General features: G+C 43.4%; 1 protein-coding gene across 1 annotated transcript; it reads left to right on the forward strand.

Annotated features, from left to right (window-relative positions):
• Nucleotides 1–15,291: 15,291 nt before the first annotated feature.
• Nucleotides 15,292–17,325, forward strand: LOC147630629 (cytochrome P450 78A4-like). The gene is made up of 2 exons (XM_086810027.1): nt 15,292–16,350; nt 16,476–17,325. The coding sequence occupies exons 1-2, from the start codon at nt 15,307–15,309 to the stop codon at nt 17,100–17,102; spliced, it is 1,671 nt and encodes a 556-aa protein (XP_086666153.1). The 5' UTR covers nt 15,292–15,306; the 3' UTR covers nt 17,103–17,325.
• The last annotated feature ends 1,210 nt before the right edge of the window (nt 17,326–18,535 follow it).

Genomic DNA, 18,535 nt, shown 5'->3' on the forward strand with positions numbered 1-18,535 from the left:
CATTGTGGCTCATTCATGTACCACTATGCTAATGATGATCTTCCTTGGCAACACAACATAAATGAAGGAAGCGAAAATGTGTTTTTTCCGTAGAGTAGCTCGGTTTGCAAGCTGGCCAGCTACATGCATACTACAGGTTTTGGTACAAGTGGCTAGCTACTATGCTACTAGTGCTACTCCATAAAGGAAAACTTCCACTGGATAAAGCTTGCCGCCGAGACTCTTAAGGTTTTCTTATAATTGCTCGGCGGTGAGGATCTGAGATGAAGGTTGATGATCGAGCTCTGTGCGGAAAAGACTAGTGAGCTCTGTGCGGAAAAGACTAGTAGCAGGCCCGCCAAAATAAATCTGCGACTTGACAGTTGAGATGATTTCGATTCCTCTGAAACGCGGCGAATCGTTGCTGCACCGCTATCTCAAAGTAGTGTAGAAAAACTGTACTTTATCAAAGTGGTCAGTGGTAGTCACCCCTCTGCACTGTATTTCAGACCCACGCGACGCGACTCGCCGCGCCGCTTCGCTATCTAAACATGCACGTGTTAAAAACCCCATTCATTATCTTATTACACCCGACCTGATCCATACGTGTACACAAAAAATCAACGGGTTGGTGGCGCTATCCCTCGCTATCCCTCCCTCTCCTCTCCCTTTTCTCACTCATTCCCTTCATCCCTATATCATTTCCAAATTTGTATAATAATGTTCCCCCATATTCTCCCTCTCTTTCCCAGTTTGTATAATGTCGCTTCCTCCATGTCCATATCATCTCCCTCTTCTCCATTTCTTCTCTTCTCTCCCTCCCTCCCCTCTCTCCCTCCCTAAGTTTCACCCCGGATGGGTCTGATGTCCTACCAAAACCCGCTCTTTTTTGTATAGGGGACCCCCTTGGGCACTATGCAAAAAAGAGCGGGTGGCAACACACCATCACGCACATCCAGCGTCCGATAGGGGGGGTGAAACTTTGCAAGTAGTAGGGAAGCAGTCCCATAGATGCACTCGAAAAGTTTCACCCCCATCGGACATTGGAAGGGTGTGATGTCCTATCCAAACTTGCTCTTTTTTGCATAGGGAACCCCTTGGGCACTATGCAAAAAAGAGTGGCTAGTAACACACCATCATGCCCATCCGACATCTAATGGGGATGAAGCTTTGTGATTTGGGGGGGAGGGGGAGAGCAGCCCCCCGATGTATGTCGGTAGTTATCGAGATACATAAGAAGCACCCACCATGCCTAGGTAACACCCGGCATGCATTGGATGCTCCCAATGCATGCCGGTAGTCACCGGTAAGCATTAGAAGCACCCGACATGCCTAGGTAGCACCCAGCATGCATTCAATGCTTCCGGTATATGTCGATAATTATCGGCATTCATTAGAAGCACCCCGCATGCATTGGATGCTCTCGGTGTATGTCGGTAGCTAATCGACATGCATTGGAAGCTACCGACGTGCCTATGTAGCACCGAGCATGCTTTGGGTGCTCCCGGTGCATGTCGGTGGTTATTGACATGCATTGTAAGCTACCGGCATGCCTATGTAGCACCCAGCATGCATTTCATGCTTCCGGTGCATGCCTGTAGTTACCGGCATGCATAAGAAGCACCTAACATACCTAGGTAGCACACCTAGCATGCATTGGGTGCTCTTGATGCATGTCGGTAGCTTTTGGTGTTGTATGCCGGTACTTATTGGCATGCATTGGAAGCTACCGGCATGCCTAGGTAGCACCCGACATACATTGGGAGCTCTCGATGCATGTCGGTAACTATCGGCATACTTAGGTAGCACCTTGCATGCATTGGGAGCTCCTGGTACATGCCGGTAGTAGCTGGCGGCGTACTTAGTAGGTAGCACCTAGCATGATACATTGGGTAGCTACCTATGCATGTCGGTAGCTACCGGCATGCTCAGGTAGCACCCGACAAGCTTCTGGTACATTTCGATAGCTACCCGCTGACGTGGGCGGTATTGCTGGGCAAGTGCGAGACTTCTGACTGTGAGAGTCGTTTTCAAATCCCAGCAAGGAAACAGAATATATATCTCTTCAAGGGGGTTAAGACATCTCAATTTTGGTCGACATGTGCACGTGCCAATTCACTTCAAAGCAACCCCAAATTCAGCTTGATGAATGCATATACGTTACGAGTCAAGAGCATGACCCGCTTCAAGCATAGATCTCCTGACCCTTTATCCAAGTGCCTCATACATAACACATGTAGGCATAGCACAATCTTCAAAAGAATCCCATATACATGTGTGACTATTCACATCACATGTTTCACATAATGTCAACATCACCATTTCAAGATGACTCTTGATCTCATGAAAACCTGCTTTCAGATTCCAACAACTCACAAAGCAAAAGATGGCATATGGCATATATACATCATCACATGATTTCCAAAACCCAAGAAAACAAATAACATTATGACATTAAGACCTCTGCAAGCGTTTCTCTGCAGAGCAGCCCACAAACTCATGTTCTCTCTATCGCCAGGCAGAGCAGCCACCAGCAATTATAGACGACCAAGGCCCAAAGCAAGGCAATGCCTCCTCCTGCACTGTATCCTGGCGAAGCGCTTCTCTACGTTGCGCCACCACCCGCTTGTTCTTACCTCAGCTATTACCAGCCACCTTCTCTTCGACCTCCCCAGTTCACCAAGCTCTTCACCAGGCAACTTCTTCAGCCCATCGCCAGCCTCTGTCTGTCATCAGCAGCAGCTGTCTACACCAACTGCTAGGCGACAGCCTCTCCTCCTTCGCTAGTACCCAGCTGCACTCTCTCCCTTCGCTTGGTGAAGCTCCTCGACTCTCTGCTAAAATACTCCCCAACCCAGCCATTGTAACATCTTCTAGGCGGCTCCGGATCGGCCTTGCACTCACACAGAAGCTCTTCGTTCGCTCTCCTCTCCCCCCCCGGTAGCTCCTTCTCTACAACTGGCACCTCAGTCACCACCACCTTCGAAGCAGCAAAACCCACAACACCTCTGTACTGTCTCTTCTCGCCCCACCGCAGCTCCTTCTCTACAGCCGGCACACTCTCCAGTCGTTGCAAACCCGTCACCTTCAGTTACCAGCTCCAGCGGCGGCGTCCTCCAGCACAACGCAACTCACCCGTGCCTTCGCTTCACTAGTGCTTCACACTGGTCGGAGAGGCCATGTGTTTGCGATCCAGGCTCCAAAGGCGGCTGCAACCCACGAAACCAACATCAGTCACCAACTCTGAGGCGGCCACTCTATGGTATCTCACCACGCCTCTGCTCTACGCTTGTAGATGACCCCTAACTCTCTGCTCCTCCCCCCCGCAGTATTACCAGCCCCCGCTTCTCGTACCCCAAGCCGCCACGCATCACCCGCACTCTCCATGCTTTCACCACCTTTCAGAACTCCTTCGCTGGCGGCTACTTGGCAACCAAACAAGCAACCATGTGGCCTTTCACATTGGCGGCCACGTTTGTATGTATTATTTTTTTTATTTTATTTAAAGCCCAATGTGATGGCCACCATCACTCTTTCCACACCAATGCTCAAGGCAATACCGGCCCCTTCAGTCTTTCTTGTGCCTCCATCAAGATCAAAAACTGCAACTAATCCCTCTTTCTTATCAGCCCCATAAGAAAGTGATGCTGCTTTTGGTTCATTGATAATTTGTGCTACCTCAAGGTTTACCATAAGCACAAAAACTCCATGATTGACACCACACTCATGTACTGAGGCTTCGAGACCTGGCTCAGCTTCAGCTCATCTTATTGAACCTTATTTACAATATGAACATATGTACATGGGCATCATATAATGACTCAAGTCATGGCACTTAATCCCATGCATCTGAATTTGTATTTAATGGCCTCACATGCATGGTTTCACACCATAGACGTGCCATGGCATGACATCCACCCCCTCTAAACCTGCACATCCTCTGGTATGTGCCAAGTCATCATCAAGATCCACATATATCTGAATGTCATCTTCATACATTAATCAGTAAAAAGAACCTGATCTGGCCAACCCCCATGTTTGGAACACTTTAAAGTGTTTCAAACCAAGCTTTGGTATCCATAAATATCAAACAAGTAAAAAAACAAAGCCTTCCTGATTATCCACCATTGTTCTGCATTCAATCCCCAAATACATTTGTCATGGTTGCCAACAATCCATATACCACGATCAAATACCCATTTGCATTCCACATGAGCCTACTCCATTGACTTATATTATATCCTTGTTTCAAATACACATAATGGCATCATGGCAAGCCATTCATCACATTTTGCTCTTTTGCATATTACCTCCTCATCTATCTTCACCACCAATATGCTGTCAAAGCCTTTACATGCTTCACATACATCCATGCAAACTGGTGCAAGAAAATCAAGGTGTGATGCTACATCAAAATGTCCCGGTCCATCAATAGCATAAACATCAAAAGCATCATCTTTGCCATGTAAACAAAACACATCTCTAGCATCATCAAGAGTGCAAGAAGCCTCATTCATAGATTGTTGGTTACCGATGTTTACAAATAGAAACTCATCATCATCAAACAGCTGAGCCATCCCAAGATCCTCATTGTCTTGAGCAATAGACTCATCCACATAAACATTAACTTCACTAAACTGATCCTCTAACAAAACCTCCTTGTCTTGAAAGAGAAACTCCAAACAAAAACCACCATCTGCAAAGCAAACATCCTCTGAAACAACATTCGTATGATTTTCGGTCACATATGCACTATCCTCCATAACATCATTAGTAACATGCATATCATCAACACCTTGAACACTATCAAACAAACATGGCAAAGCATTCATAGAAGCATCATAACCATCATCCATGGCATCTCCTTCGTCATTTTTCCTCTTACGCTTTTCCTCTACATGTGCCTCATTATTCTGGCATTTTGCAATGTAGGCATGAACAGATTGAGAATCCATAGGTTCTTCCCAGCCAGTCTCGAGACGTATACAATCTCCTGCCTCATGCAAAGCCTACTTAGACACCTTCTTTGACGCAATTAGCTCCATTGTTGATGGCCAAAAATCTTCATTCTCATAGTCTTCATCCTTCTCAGATTCCTGCTTTGATTGACTGGCCTTTAACCCATAGGTTGCTGCCTCAACCATAGAGATGGCATGGCTGGCAGCCATATCTTCAACCAGTTTTTTCATCCCTCCTTTTCCAAAGTTTGTGTTTAACGGAAGACTAGTCTCTATAAGGTGGATTTTTCCATCTTTGAAAAATACAAGTTGGTTTCTGAGGGCTTCCTTATAGCTGGCACAGTCTTTTTTCGCATGTTCTGGGTCATCACACCATATACATCTCAATGTAAACCCTTCCTTGCTTTGAGACTTTTGCATAGAAGCCTGCCTTAATGCTAGCCCTTTTTTCTCAATCCTGGACATCTTCAATTTTAGGTCTCGCATGCCCTTAATAAGCTCATCCATCGGCCCTTCTACCTTTGGGATTGCAGCAGCAGCAGGTTTTGGTAGATTCTCAGGGGCAACAGTTATAGGAGTTGCCGAGCTCATCACCATTTTATCCCTCCTTCGCTATCGCTTTGCTAGCATGGTGACCGCATCCTCGACATCATTCCAATCATTCTTTAACCCCTGCTCCGTATCCTTATCCTCAAGGAGAATTTCCAGTTTTTCTTGGAGATCTTTCCCAGCTGCTTGTAAGAAGAGCTCTATTTTTTCCCTGTCTAAGGTTGTGCGCTCTATCCTTGACAGCTGGGCATAGCGCTTCTCAAACTCTCTTAGCAACTCTGTGGTGGCAAAAATTCCAATTTTGGGTTTTGTAACCCACTCCAAGAAAGTTCGCTTGGTCACCCGCTCGAAATCCTCCATGAAATAATCATCCTTCAAAGCAAGCTTGAACTCCTCCCAATTTCTGCCACCATGTGCTGCCTGTAATCCTCTTATGCGCTCTCTTATTTCGGGAACACATACCAGCTCAAAGCTTCGAAACATATCCTCCTCAATCACCCTGTTTAGCTCCATTTCCTTTGTGTAATTGCACAGGTACTTTGTGATGTCTTTACCATCAAATTGATCCACCTTTTTCACGATTGACTGCAGTGCTTTAGTTGTGGAAATTTGCCCCCTCTCAGCCGCTTGCTGCCGTTGCATATACATAGTAAACATCTGAAACATTTGCATAACCCCAGGGTCAAAATGAACCCCCTGTCCCTCAGGATTCTCAGCCATAGCTTGCACTGTGTATTTCACCACTAACTCTCACCCAGCAGTTTCACGTCGGGTTCACCAAAGCTGTCGTGACATGGGCGGTATTGTTGGGCAAGTGCGAGACTTCTGGCTGTGAGAGTCGTTTTCAAATCCCAGCAAGGAAACAGAATATATATCTCTTCAAGGGGGTTATGACATCTCAATTTTGGTCAACATGTGCATGTGCCAATTCACTTCAAAGCAACCCCAAATTCAGCTTGATGAATGCATATACATTACGAGTCAAGAGCATGACCCGCTTCAAGCATAGATCTCCTGACCCTTTATCCAAGTGCCTCATACATAACACATGTAGGCATAGCACAATCTTCAAAAGAATCCCATATACATGTGACCATTCACATCACATGTTTCACATAATGTCAACATCACCATTTCAAGATGACTCTTGATCTCATGAAAACCTGCTTTCAGATTCCAACAACTCACAAAGCAAAAGATGGCATATGGCATATATACATCATCACATGATTTCCAAAACCCAAGAAAACAAATAACATTATGACATTAAGACCTCTGCAAGCGTTTCTCTGCAGCAGCCCACAAACTCGTGTTCTCTCTGTCGCCACCTGCAGCCACCAGCAATTGTAGACGACCAAGGCCCAAAGCAAGGCAACGCCTCCTCCTGCACTATATCTTGGCGAAGCTCTTCTCTGCGTTGCGCCACCCGCTTGTTCTTGCCTCAGCTATTACCAGTCTTTGACCTCCCCAGTTCACCAAGCTCTTCACCAAGGCAACTTCCTCAGCCCGTCGTCGCCAGCCTCTGTCTGTGGTCAGCAGCTGTCTACACCAACTGCTAGGCGACAGCCTCTCCTCCTTCGCTAGCACCCAGCTGCACTCTCTCCCTTCGCTTGGTGAAGCTCCTCGACTCTCTGCTAAAATACTCCCCAACCCAGCCACTGTAACATCTTCTAGGCGGCTCCGGATCAGCCTTGCACTCACACAGAAGCTCCTCGTTCGCTCTCCTCTCCCCCCCGCAGCTCCTTCTCTACAGCCGGCACCTGAGTCACCACCACCTTCGAAGCAGCAAAACCCACAACACCTCTGAATAGTCTCTTCTCGCCCCACCGCAGCTCCTTCTCTACAGCCGGCACACTCTCCAGTCGTTGCAAACCAGTCACCTTCAGTTACCAGCTCCAGCGGCGTCCTCCACCACCCAGCATAACCCAACTCACCCATGCCTTCGCTTCACTAGTGCTTCACGCTGGTCAGAGAGGCTATGTGTCTGTGCTCCAGGCTCCAAAGGCGGCTGCAACCCACGAAACCAACATCAGTCACCAACTCTGAGGCGGCCACTCTCTGGTATCTCACCACGCCTCTGCTCTGCGCTTGTAGACGACCACCACCTCTCTGCTCCTCCCCCCCATAGTATTAACAGCCCCCGCTTCTTGTACCCCAGGCCGCCACACATCACCCACACTCTCCATGCTTTCTCCATCTTCCAGAACTTTTTCGTTGGCGGCTACTTGGCAACCAAACAAGCAACCATGTGGCCTTTCACATTGGCGGCCACGTTTGTATATATTATTTTATTTTATTTTATTTAAAGCCCAATGTGATGGCCACCATCAATCTTTCCACACCAATGCTCAAGGCAATACCATCCCCTTCAGTCTTTCTTGTGCCTCCATCAAGATCAAAAACTGCAACTAATCCCTCTTTCTTATCAGCCCCATAAGAAAGTGATGCTGCTTTTGGTTCATTGATAATTTGTGCTACCTCAAGGTTTACCATAAGCACAAAAACTCCATGATTCACACCACACTCATGTACTGAGGCTTCGAGACCTAGCTCAGCTTCAGCTCGTCTTATTGAACCTCATTTACAATATGAACATATGTACATGGGCATCATATAATGACTCATGGCACTTAATCCCATGCATCTGAATTTGTATTTAATGGCCTCACATGCATGGTTTCACACCATAGACGTGCCATGGCACGACACCGCATGCCTACGTAGCACTTGGCTAATGCATAAAGCTCATGCATATGCATAAGGCTTATGCATACTATGCATAAGGCTTATGCATAGCATTCATAGCTTGCACGAGGCTATATACTTATAATGCTATACATTCCTAGCCTACATAAAGCTATGCATAAACCTCATGTATGGAGCTTATACATAAGCCTCATGTATGCGGCTTATGCATGAGGCTTATGCATAGAACCTCATGTATAAAGCTTATGTACCCAGCTTATGCATTATCCATATACATAAGCATCATGTAAAAAGCCATATGCACAAGCCTTATGTATAAAGCTTATGCATATGGCTAATGCATTAGCTGGGTACATAAGCTTTATGCATGAGGTTCTATGCATAAGTCTCATGCATAAGCTACATACATGAGGCTTATGTATAATCTCCATACATGAGGTTTATGCATAGCTTTATGCAGGCGAGGAATGTATAGCCTTATGCATAGCTGCCTCATCCAAGCTATGAATGCTATGCATAAGCCTTATGCATAGTATGCAATAAGGCCTATGAATGAGCTTTATGCATAAGGCTTATGTATTAGCCAAGTGCTACGTAGGCATGCGGGTAGCTACCGGAATAATGCACCAAAAGCTCCCATTACACGGGTGCTACCTGAGCATGCCGGTAGCTATCGTCATACATAGGTAGCTACCCAATGTATCATGTTAGGTGCTACCTAAGTATGCTGCTAGCTACCGGCATGCACCAGCCCGGCATGCACCAGGAGCTCCCATGCTAGGTGCTACCTAAGTATGCCGGTAGCTACCGACATGCATCGAGAGCTCCCCATGTATGTCAGGTGCTACCTAGGCATGTCGGTAGCTTCCAATGCATGCCGATAAGTACTGGCATGCACCGAAAGCTACCGACATGCATCAAGAGCATACTGGGTGCTACATAGGCATGCTAGTAGCTTCCAATCCATGTCGGTAACTACTAACATGCACATGGAGCACCAATTGTATATGCTAGGTGCTACATAGGCATGTCAGCAACTACCGACACACACTAGGAGCCATGCACTGGGAGCTCCCGGGTGCTACCTAAGTTTGCGGGTAGCTCGGCCACTGAGAAATCCTCTTCGCAAAATCAAAGCATGACACAAGCCATCCCATGGTAGATGGCATCCTCTTCCTATGGGCATAATAGAGAGAGTGAATAAAATCCCTTGGGCTATAAGGCACCACCCCCTGATGCCCAGATAAGCCATGAAAGACATCATACAAAATCTAAAATCCAACATGGTACCTACAAAGACAGTGTGTCACGCTGCCTCAAGTAGCACACAAACCAAGGCTTACAAGCCTCGAATGAACACTGGTGTGGCTGATGGTGATCTCAAGGTGTGAAGATTGAACTCAAAGTACAACTCTATGTGTGTCATCTCAAGAAAGCAAACACCATACACTTATGTACTCCCCACCATGAACCCTATGTCACAATGTCTTCTTGTACTCTGGTGATGCATAACAATGCTCCTCCCAAAACCTTTCTATCGTTACCCTCATCTCAGGGTCCAATAAATGATTGTATCTAGGTGCACAACCATTACTAGCCCATAAAGCACCCTCAATCCCACTCTCCAAGCTCCGTCTCCTCACAAACCCTGCATTAAGTGTCCAACAAATTTGAAGTATGCAACAAGTGGCACGATGCATACCTCGTATGACACTACAGGAAACAATCGTTGTTGTAAGCACTCGTCTCTAGCAGTCAATCCATCTAAATGCATCTTATACTTGAGTGTGATACATACCTTGTATGACACTACAGGAAACAATCGTTGTAAGCACTCGTCTCTAGCAGTCAATCCATCTGAATGCATCTTATACTTGAGTGTGATATAAGACTATCTTAGGCTCAATAGCACACCAACACCGACCCTCCTTGAATGTGGGCTACAAATGGTGGAAGTAGCGGTACACTGTGCCATGCGCGAGTGCCATAGCGCATCTAGCACACTAGACTGTGATACCACATTGAGGTCAACAAAGTACTTGTTGAAGATAGCATTGGCATAGTTTCGTGCACCAGAATTGGAAAGGGATTTCCCGTGAGAAGATGCCTCATGAGCAACACTAGAGGGTGGAGTGGCAAGGGATTTCCCATGAGAAGATGCCTCATGAGAGCAACACCAAACACTACAAGACACTGCTGCCATACACGCGTTCGATACACGCGATAAGTTATGGGCACGTGTATGGTCGCACATGTATATGAGAAGTATCGGGCGCGTGTATATTGGCATCTACATTTGCGTGTATACTTGTTTCGGAAATGCATGTACCAGCGCGTGTATATACGTGCAATTATACACGCTTTATTACACGCGATAATAGAGAAGTTTATTAAGAAAAACTCCATTCCTTTACAAAATTAAAAACCATTTTCTTTAAACCATCTCATAGTACATTATAGTATATATCATTAAACAATCCCACTACATGCATTTACAACAATGTAATATATTCAAAAATAAATCATGAGATGATAATTAAAAGACCACATATACAATAGAAATGTCATCAATTTAGAACGATACATTGATGGATTGGTTAGGGTTTGAGCTCATCTTCAATAAGATCCATCCTTGCCAAACGATCAACATCAATATCCATTTGATCAATTTCTAAGGCTACGATTAAATTTATTCCACTATCGATATTTTATCCATTGATAATGGTACCGATACCCTAATCATCCTCATCAACATCACCATCATCTTCAATGGTAGGGTCATCCTCATGATCATGAGAAATGGCACGCTCATCCTCATTATCATGATCATCTCTTATTTCTTGATCATCGATCACAACATCTTCATTGGCATGTTTCACATCGTCTTCATTGCGGCTTGCTACATCCTCCATATGCTCCATATCAGTGAATGTATTATACATCACTTTGGAACGTGGTGCAATAGGGATGACGTACCACCATTTAATGTCATGCACCATTGGCAGAGAGATAACCTACTCAAATACACATATTGCAGTAATTAATTAGCATATCAAAAGTCAAGGCATACGCGAGCTTAGATATATATGTACATGAAACACATTAGTAAAAAAATGCATACCTGCTCACATTGTTGTGGTAATACGAGCCTATCTTTCTTTGTTTGCCAAAACTTTATAGAGTCAATAGTTACATAGCCACTTACATGGCGTTTTATTGTTGCATTAGGCCCTTTTTCCACCACGTTCATTTGCCATTTGACATCCAAAACATACACAAAGAACCGACGAGAGTCAAGCCTAAATATGTCTTGGATTGTGCCACAATAATCATCCATTTTTCCATTGGCTCCCTCAAAGCTACTAATGACACCGCAATCTTGTGTATTCCTCTTTTCATCAATTCTTTGTGTTCGAAAATGCTTGCCTTCACACCATATAGCATTGAACATAGTGCACTAGACTAAAATAGAAGCAATATTTGTGTAAGCAATGTGAATAAATATTAAAAGCAAATCACTTACAACTAATGCAAAACATTAGTTCTATATACCTTTAACATGCATCCTCGTGCATATTCCCATTCTTCCGCCGTGATATGCAGCCCCTCGTCACTCTCTGCTCTCTCCATTTCCTCATGTAACCAATCAACATGCATATCATTCGGAAGTGTTGCTAGATGCGTAGGGTACGCCTTACGAGAGCCATGTGACCCTCCGAAATTACATAAAGCAAAGGGTAACAAATCTGTACTAAATGGTTGGAGTATCAAACCATCTCCGAATTGTAATATGAAGTTATAGGGATCTCTATCAAATACCAATGGTTAATTTGAACCATCAATTGCACCAAAATATAGTGATTAGTACTGATTAATCATTGATTAGCAAAATAATCCTCTGTTTTGTGTGCAAAAAATAGAGTATGCGGGGAGTCCAGATCTGGGGACTTAGAGTTCAAATGCTCTCTCTCTCTCTCTCTCTCTTTCTCTCTCTCACACACATGCACACACGCATGTGCGCGTGCGCACACACACACACACACATCCATGTATATGCCTAACCATGGCTCACACTCTCTCATGGTTGAAACCATGTTCACCTATAAAAGCCTTAACATAAAACCCAATTTGGATCCCCAAGAAAGACTTGATAAGTTCATTCTTAGTTGCAGCACTGACTCAATAAGATATTGTGAAAATTTTATAAATTTTCCTTTAAATTTTTTATTTTTTAACACAAAAAGTCAGTGATCTATTGCATTTTTTTAAAATCTCTTGGTGTGACTAAGCATATCAAATAAATATAATTACTCTTTAAAACTTTAAGAAAGTTATTAAGATTATCATTTGGTAGTGAAAAGTTTACAATGTAGGGAGAACAATCGCATGTGCTTTATGATTAGGGAGCCAAAAAGGCACATTTTATCCTCTACATTATAAATATATAAAACTAAGATGGTATGAATGTCTAAGGTCTCTTTTGTCTCTAAAAGTTATTCTTTTCTATTCTTTATCTCTTATTAACTTGTAAATGGTAATGACCAAAACAATAAGGTTTTGAAAGTAAATATATCAATCCATCACATCGTGAACTAATATGTATTCATTAATACAAGTTATGCCAATGTTTCACACTTTTTAGATCATAGTCCAAGGGTCTGAAAAGCTAATAGGTACACATGGGTAATTGGTATAGCTCTTAGTGACATACATAGTTCTGAACTAAATAGTATGCTGGTTAATACTTAATGTGGTTGTATGAAAATAATTCTTATAATAGCATCATGTGATATCCCGCATGTCAATTTGTAGGCTTAAGTATATGAAGAAAAAATAACTTAGGGGTTCCACTATATAAGACAATATGTGGCACTTATAACATAGAAAAACAAAAAACTACAACATCTTTTCATGGAGTAGCACAAACTTCTTTAAATGCTTTGCTAGTAAAAAAACCATACTCATCTTGTAGAGTCCATGTTTATAATAGGATAGTACTTAGTATAGCAATATATCGGAGAGTTAAGTGCATTAATAACTTATCTCTTAAGCTTTCATAAAGCATGCATATGTTTTGATCTTGTGATCACAATCATTGCAGGTCATCACAATGGTAAGACTTGAAATATTCAAAAAGATACAACTATGCTTTAGATTATTTGGATAATCTATGACTGTATGATTGTAAAGATTGTTGCACTGTCTAAATCGGTTACTTTTCATGGTGAATGACAAATGTTTTTGCTACACAAGCTAATGTATATCACAATGATGAGTTTGTTTTATTTAATTGTAAAGTATATCAAAATCGAGTGAATGCCACTAGCCCACACATGTGCATAATATTTAAGAGATATTGAAAGGAAGATAAAAGTGGTATTCTTCTTTTGAGCAATGATTGTGCATTTCATTAGCTTTTTATTTTTACTTAGAATGCTAGGCAATATGTATGAGCTATAAATCTTGTCCTAAAGTATATCTTTTCTAAAATCCTATGTTGTCCAACGATTTATAAGAGCATAGGGGACTTATCATCATGACCTCTAATGATATAAAACATAAAAAAAGTACTAAAACCTTAACTTTGGGATTTTAGATGAATTGTGAGATTTGAACTCATTTAGAGAGATGTTACAAATTTATTATTATGAACTCTTATCGTGAGAATTTCAAATGTACTAAAAATAGTATTGAAGAAAGAATGAACTTCCTTTAAGATTACTTTTTGCTAGCAAACATGTTTTGAAGAATGAAAAAATTTAAACTCACAAGCTTATTTATGAAAAAGGACAGTTGTAGGCCTTTACATTAAGAGAACCCTCGACTGGTTCACTCTATAGAAAACCTATACATCACTTCATTTAAGAGGTGTTTTGAAATTACATTTTCTAAGAATTAAAATGATCCCTTGTTTTTATAAACTCACAATTCTTTTATAAAAATTACCTTAGTACATTTCTCTAAATGTATCTCAAAAACTTGAAATAGAAAACTTCTTTTGTTGAATTCAAGCGATACAGTACACATATATTAAAGTAAACCCCTAAGAGCGCATCATAAAGTTGCACCACAATATAGAGTCCATAGAAGCATCTAGTAAGGTCAAATTGTGAGTATCTATTGTAGCAAAGAAACTTTCCCAAGCATGAGGATTGGGGACTTTTACAAAGATTACAAGAAAGCATATAAGAGTCATTCTCTCATCAAATGTTAACAAAGGTTAGCAAAAGGCATGCCACGAGTATCATAATTTACAAAGGAGAGGCGACATCCTTTTGGATATGGCTAGATTTGGTTGTGAAGTATCATAGTTTACAAAGGAGAAAGGCAACCTCCTTTTGGATATGGCTAGATTTGGTTACCTTCGCAAAACAAGAAGATCACGTGAAAGCACACTATAATCCAAAAAAATTATAAAGCCCATCCCATTCTCCATCCTAAGGAGGAGAAGGTCGAAATAGTCATGACGAGGAAGGACATCTCATTGCCTCACCTACATGTGCCCTCACAAGCGAATCCCCTTCTTGAGAGGCCCCAAGTTTTCAACTAGAAGCATTTTGTGCACATTTGATGCATGGCCTTGTGCTAGGGTCGGTGTGAGGTCGTACATATCCACCCTATTACAAGACCTATTATTATCATCTATCTATTGGATGAATAATGAAAGCTTCATGTCCGTTCCAAGAGCTACACCGTAATGACAAGTGTACACCTTAAAACGATGGAATTTTTACCTTTGGCCTTTCTTATTCTAATTGAAGGTTTTTTAAAAGTTTGGACGTGTAGCTTGGATAAACTTTTCAAAGGACATGTCCAAACATTTATTTAAGAAAAAGGTGAAATCATGTTTATCTTCATTCTTTGCTTATCTCTTCTCTATATTATCTTAAAGAAGAGTTTCACAAAGCTACCACCTGGTGGTAAGAATGTGGAGTTTCTGGAAGAAGAGCACTAGTTACCCACTAGTTACGTAAAAAAGGTGAATATATTATAAACATCACAGTCTAGATCATAGCTAATCATGATTTGCTAAGGCTAGTATAGTATACCGAACTCTTTTTAAGCGCACCTGCTGGTGCGCATCAAAGGCAGTGCAAATTTGAAGTTTCCAGCGATGGCTCTTGAACTCTTCTCCGCCACATGCACCCACCTTGACCACACCCTCCTCCTCCACTTCCTCTCTGTTTCCTCCGCTCCCAGGTTGTTTTCGTCCGCTCTCTTTGTCCTTGCGTTCTTTGTAATGTGGCTCCTCCTGAGCTGGGCGTACCCTGGCGGTCCAGCCTGGGGAATGAGGAGCTTCTTCTGCAAGCCTGCTGCCTCCCGCCGCCTACCTCCCATTCCAGGTCCACGTGGCCTCCCAGTACTGGGTTCCCTCCTCTCTTTCTCCGGAACTTGTAGCTACACCGCCCACCGCCGCCTTGCGGCCCTCGCGTCCAGCCACAATGCTCGCTCTCTCATGGCTGTAAGTTTGGGGTCCACACGCGTTGTCGTCTCCAGTCAGCCTAGCGTTGCCCGCGACATTCTATGCAGCACCGCCTTCGCAGAACGCCCTCTCACCCAGTCGGCGCAGCAGCTCCTCTTCGGGCGCGCCGTTGGATTCGCGCCCTACGGAGATCACTGGCGCAGCCTCCGCCGCCTTGCCGCCTCGCACCTCTTCTCCCCATGTCGCATTGCGGCTCACGAGCGCACCCGCCAGCTCGAAGCATCCATCATGCTAGAAGCCATAGCCTCTCACGTCCATGATAGCTGCGTGCAGAAGGTGCGCCCTTACCTGCAGCATGCAGCCCTCAACAACATTTTGGCCACCGTGTTCGGCAGGCGTTACGCATTCTCCGAGCATAGCAGCGCCGAGGCTGCGGAGGTGCAAAGCATGGTGCGGGAAGGCTTCGAGCTGCTGGGAGCCTTCAACATGGCGGACCACTTGCCTGCAGCTTTCGAGTGTGTCGACCCCTTGCGCATCCGACAGCGCTGTGACGAGCTAGTGCCGCGAGTGCACGCGTTCGTGCAGAAAATAATAGACGAGCACAGGAGCAGCAATATTGCTGGTGCTATCACTCGCAATAGTAACACGAGGGATTCGTGCGACTTTGTGGACGTGCTCCTCGGTTTGGAAGGGGTGGAAAAATTGGCTGATGCCGATATGGTATCCATTCTGTGGGTGAGTTGCAAAATAATAATGTTCTACCTTCTTACTTACGCTAGTCATGTATAAGCTCTCCTCACATTTACGTGAAGTACTAATTTTTGGTTGCTGACTCGTGTTTGGCCATATTGTGACAATAGGAGATGATTTTCCGAGGCACAGATACCATGGCCATCCTTACAGAGTGGATCCTTGCCGAGCTCGTTCTGAATCCTACCGTGCAGGCAAAGCTGCATGCTGAAGTGGAGGCCATGGTGGGGGTAAAGGGTGACACCGTCCGCGATGCCGATGTGGCCAGCATGCCTTACCTGCAAGCAGTTGTGAAAGAAGGTCTGCGCCTACATCCGCCTGGGCCTTTGCTGTCGTGGGCAAGGCTCGCCATGCACGACGTGGAGGTTGCGGGCCATCATGTCCCTGCCGGAACCACGGCCATGGTGAACATGTGGGCAATCACGCATGATCCCGCCATTTGGTCCGAACCCGACAAGTTCGCGCCAGAGCGGTTCCTACCTAGGGACGGCGGGGAGGACCTGGATGTGAGGGGGAGCGACCTGCGCTTGGCTCCCTTCGGTGCGGGCGCAAGAGTTTGCCCCGGCAAGGCCCTCGCCTTGGCAACAGTTCACCTCTGGGTGGCCAAGATCGTGCAACGATTTCACCTCTCCGTAGACGAGCGCCACCCTGTGGAACTTACGGAGCTGCTGAAGCTTTCCTGTGAAATGGCGGTGCCTCTGTCGGCTCATTTCACTGATAGGCAGCATCGGGCATGAGAATAATAATATAGTAACTGGACTCTACTAACTTTAAGCCACCGTGGTGAGAGTGTTATGTGAGGGAGAGTTACCTCTTTTGAAACTAGGTCCTGTACTTCGTAAAGATATATATATATATTAAAGTTAATTCAAAACACACTCTTCACACAGACACACAAAGCTTCTATGTTGTAAGTGATTGTTAAAGGTGTGGTCTAAGTGCAACAAATTCAAATAGCATCCCTGAAACGAGCATTCATGAGGTATTTATTCGCACACCCTGAAACAGACATTCATTAGCTATTCATGCACACACACAAACACTATTCTTCTTAATATAAAATGTATGGCTTTGTGAACTTTTATGCTGTAATTGATTGTTAATACTAGTTTGGTACTAGGAAAGAAAAGTGTTTAATGTGGATATATTTATGTTCTCATTATTAGTGATCCACTTATGGAATTATTTAGAACAGATGGACAATGAAAATCAAAGGTTTCTTTTTTTCGATATCATTGGGTATATAGTGAAGAAAAATTGAGATTTTTTGAAATCACATTGGTTATCTCTAGTAGGCTTTTTAATTTCATAAGAATTCATAGGCCAAATTACAGTTGTGATGCAGAGCTCTTTGAACTATACTTGGATTGAAGGCTTTAATTAGCAAATTTCTCATGTGACAATCCAAAGTTTTTGGATATGCATTGCTTCAGAAACATATGTATGGTGTAATACAATCCATCTTACGCCGCTAAAAAATCAATTAGAACTTCAAAATTTAGGTCTCCATAAAAATTTTAAGGTATTTAGCTATCTCAAAAAAAAAAAGCTTTGAGGATTTTTGTAGTTGAGCAAACAATAATAGATTAGGACCAAATCTTGCACACATGTTCTGTACAATGTTATGCTTTGCTCGTGCATTTTGTGAGAGCTAATCACATATACACCTATCCTTTTAGGTACTTTGTTTTAGACAAAAGTTTAGAAATTTTGAACCATACTTCATACTATAGAATAAGAGACTACTTTATGCATTTTTAAACATCTCATAAGGCTTTAGGTGGAATATCGAGTCATTTTATATAATAATAAACACTATTTTCATAAGTTTCTCACTAGATGATCCAAATATAAGCAAGGGTTCATATACGTTGTTTTGTTATCAATGCAATTTTAAAAGTTGAGACCATCACCTTGTCTTACAACTAAATTAAAATCTTTAAATATGTATGCTTGACTGATTATTTTAGTGAAGACATTGATTTATTAGTATGTGTGTTGGACTAAAATAGTGGGTCCACATCTCTGTGAAAATCCATCTGATACTCTGTGGCCAAGGGTCTCCAAGACTCGAGGTGCGGGGGCTGATATCCGGGCCAATAGGAAATCCTTCTAGGTCTTACCACCGGGAAGGAATCCTCTAATAATCAACTTGCCCAGCAGGGCACGA

This window comes from Cibotium barometz, chromosome 16, assembly GCF_041138505.1.
Source record: "Cibotium barometz isolate CiBa-2024 chromosome 16, ASM4113850v1, whole genome shotgun sequence".
Classification (NCBI taxonomy): Eukaryota; Viridiplantae; Streptophyta; class Polypodiopsida; order Cyatheales; family Cibotiaceae; genus Cibotium; species Cibotium barometz.